The sequence below is a fragment of the Eimeria mitis genome, genomic scaffold (assembly GCF_000499745.2).
Source record: "Eimeria mitis Houghton genomic scaffold, Emh_scaff565, whole genome shotgun sequence".
Lineage (NCBI taxonomy): Eukaryota > Apicomplexa > Conoidasida > Eucoccidiorida > Eimeriidae > Eimeria > Eimeria mitis.
Window position 1 is genome coordinate 9,951 of NW_013573908.1, and position 1,882 is coordinate 11,832.

Here is a 1,882-nt window from a genome sequence, read left to right on the forward strand (position 1 = left end):
AACTTCAGCAGAAGGTGAATAAAAGGGATTTTTATTCCCTCTTACGAGCTTTGCTGCAGGCTGCAGCCGCTGACAAACGAAGCAGCAGCAGCAGCAGCAGCAGCAGCAATAGTCGGTTCAAGAGGGTTCGGCTCTGCAACGAGGCAGCAGGTTTCTTGTTTCATTCTTTCAGCTGGAATGTGTCTTTGTTTTTTGTCTCCTGTTGTTGCATGCAATGCATGCACTACATGCAATGCATGCACTGCATGCAGTGCATGCATTGCATGTAACAACAGCAACACCACCTCAACAGCTTATGCAATGACATCGATCTTGACGCCGTATTTCACATTCTCTGCGTTCTGGCCTTTGGATACATCGAGCTGCGTGCCGACAGTGGCGTGCAGGTAGTTGCAGAGTTTGTGTGTAACTGCAACAGCAAGAAGTCCATTCTGCGATATCTTTGACTTGATCGCTGTGTCCTTCTCGTCGTTCATATACCAAAGCCCACCGAAAGTAATGTGGCTCTTATTCTCAGGAATACTGTATTCAATTTCAGCAGCAAGTTCTGCGCCGCGGCCATCCAAAGACCTTCCATTCACACTCCCAATTATCTTTCCAAACATCATGCTGCCTGCTGGAGCCCTGTAAACAAATAAATACAAAAACACAAAAAAAAATTTTTGAATTTCAGGTGTATGTGTGCATAGGTGCGCGGGTGCGACTGACACGGACGTGCAACACCAGGAACCAACTTTGTGCCGTAGATATAGATATATGTATAAATATTTCAAAGAACTAGTATTAAGAATTTAATTTCAGGAGTTTAAAAAAGAAAATATTCATAAACAAAAGCTTACGTCTTCACTGCTGCCATCCAACTGCCTCCCTTCAGCCCGGGCGTCGGTGCGGTGTAGGAAGCGCCCAATGCATACTTCATTCCAGAGGCATCTAGCTTTCCCGAGACTTCACCTGAAAACAAACAAAAAACACAAAAAAAAAGACGAAAATAAACAAATATATCACAAATAATCCACAAAAATAACAAAAAAACTCGTTGTTTTCAAGCTATAATCAAAGAAATTCACAAAAATTTTTTTGAATTTTTTGAAACCGTCAACCTATGAACAAGTTGATCCTTTGCAGCTAATTCAGTAAACATAAACAAAGAGCATGCAAACACGAAAAGAATATAAAGAATATAAATGTTATATTCATAAAATATTAAATAATATGAATGTTATATTCATATAATATTAAATAATATTAATATTATATTCATATTTCTTGAAATATTTTTTCGTGTTTCTGCTGCTCACCGCCGAAGCGGAAACGGTCGTAGGTGAAGGTGCCAGAGGAAACGAAAGTCCTCATAACAGGGTTAACCTGAAATTGAAAAAGAAATTCAAAAACTTGAAATAAAATAAAATTAAAAATATAAAAAAAATTCAAATTTTTTTTTTTTCAAAAAAAATAATTCAAAAAACTGAAACTGTTCATGATCCACAGAACTGAAATATAGAACAAAAAGCTGAAAAAAGATTGTATTCAAAAAGTGAAATATAATTCAATTCAAAAACTCAGAAGAAATTAAATTAAAAAATAAAATTAAATTAAATTAAATTCAAAATATCAAATGAATTTACAATAAATACAGAAACGAACAAAAACAAGAAAAACAAAACTGGTACTCAACTAGGAAAGCAAGCGCCGCAGTATGAAAACAAAAAAAAATACAGAAGCCAACAAAGGATCTGCCAGAACCAAACAAAGAAAAATAAAAATAAATAAATAAATAAAAATAAATAAAAATAAATAAATAAAAAGAGAAAACTTACATTCAGAATGCTGTGAAAACGAGGAGCAACATATTCTGTAGAGAAATCAAAAACATCAGCGCCGC

At 35.2% G+C, this 1,882-nt stretch overlaps 1 protein-coding gene across 1 annotated transcript in view; it reads right to left on the reverse strand.

Moving 5' to 3' along the window:
• Window positions 1–293: 293 nt before the first annotated feature.
• The window catches only part of EMH_0016390 (porin, putative), a gene marked incomplete at both ends in the record, with an annotated part of 2,081 nt that continues 492 nt past the window's right edge, over window positions 294–1,882 (reverse strand). Inside the window, 4 exons of the mRNA XM_013500628.1 lie at window positions 294–624; window positions 840–951; window positions 1,299–1,365; window positions 1,818–1,852. Of these exons, the coding sequence (XP_013356082.1) occupies window positions 294–624; window positions 840–951; window positions 1,299–1,365; window positions 1,818–1,852 (545 nt within the window). The remainder of the gene's footprint in view (window positions 625–839; window positions 952–1,298; window positions 1,366–1,817; window positions 1,853–1,882) is intronic.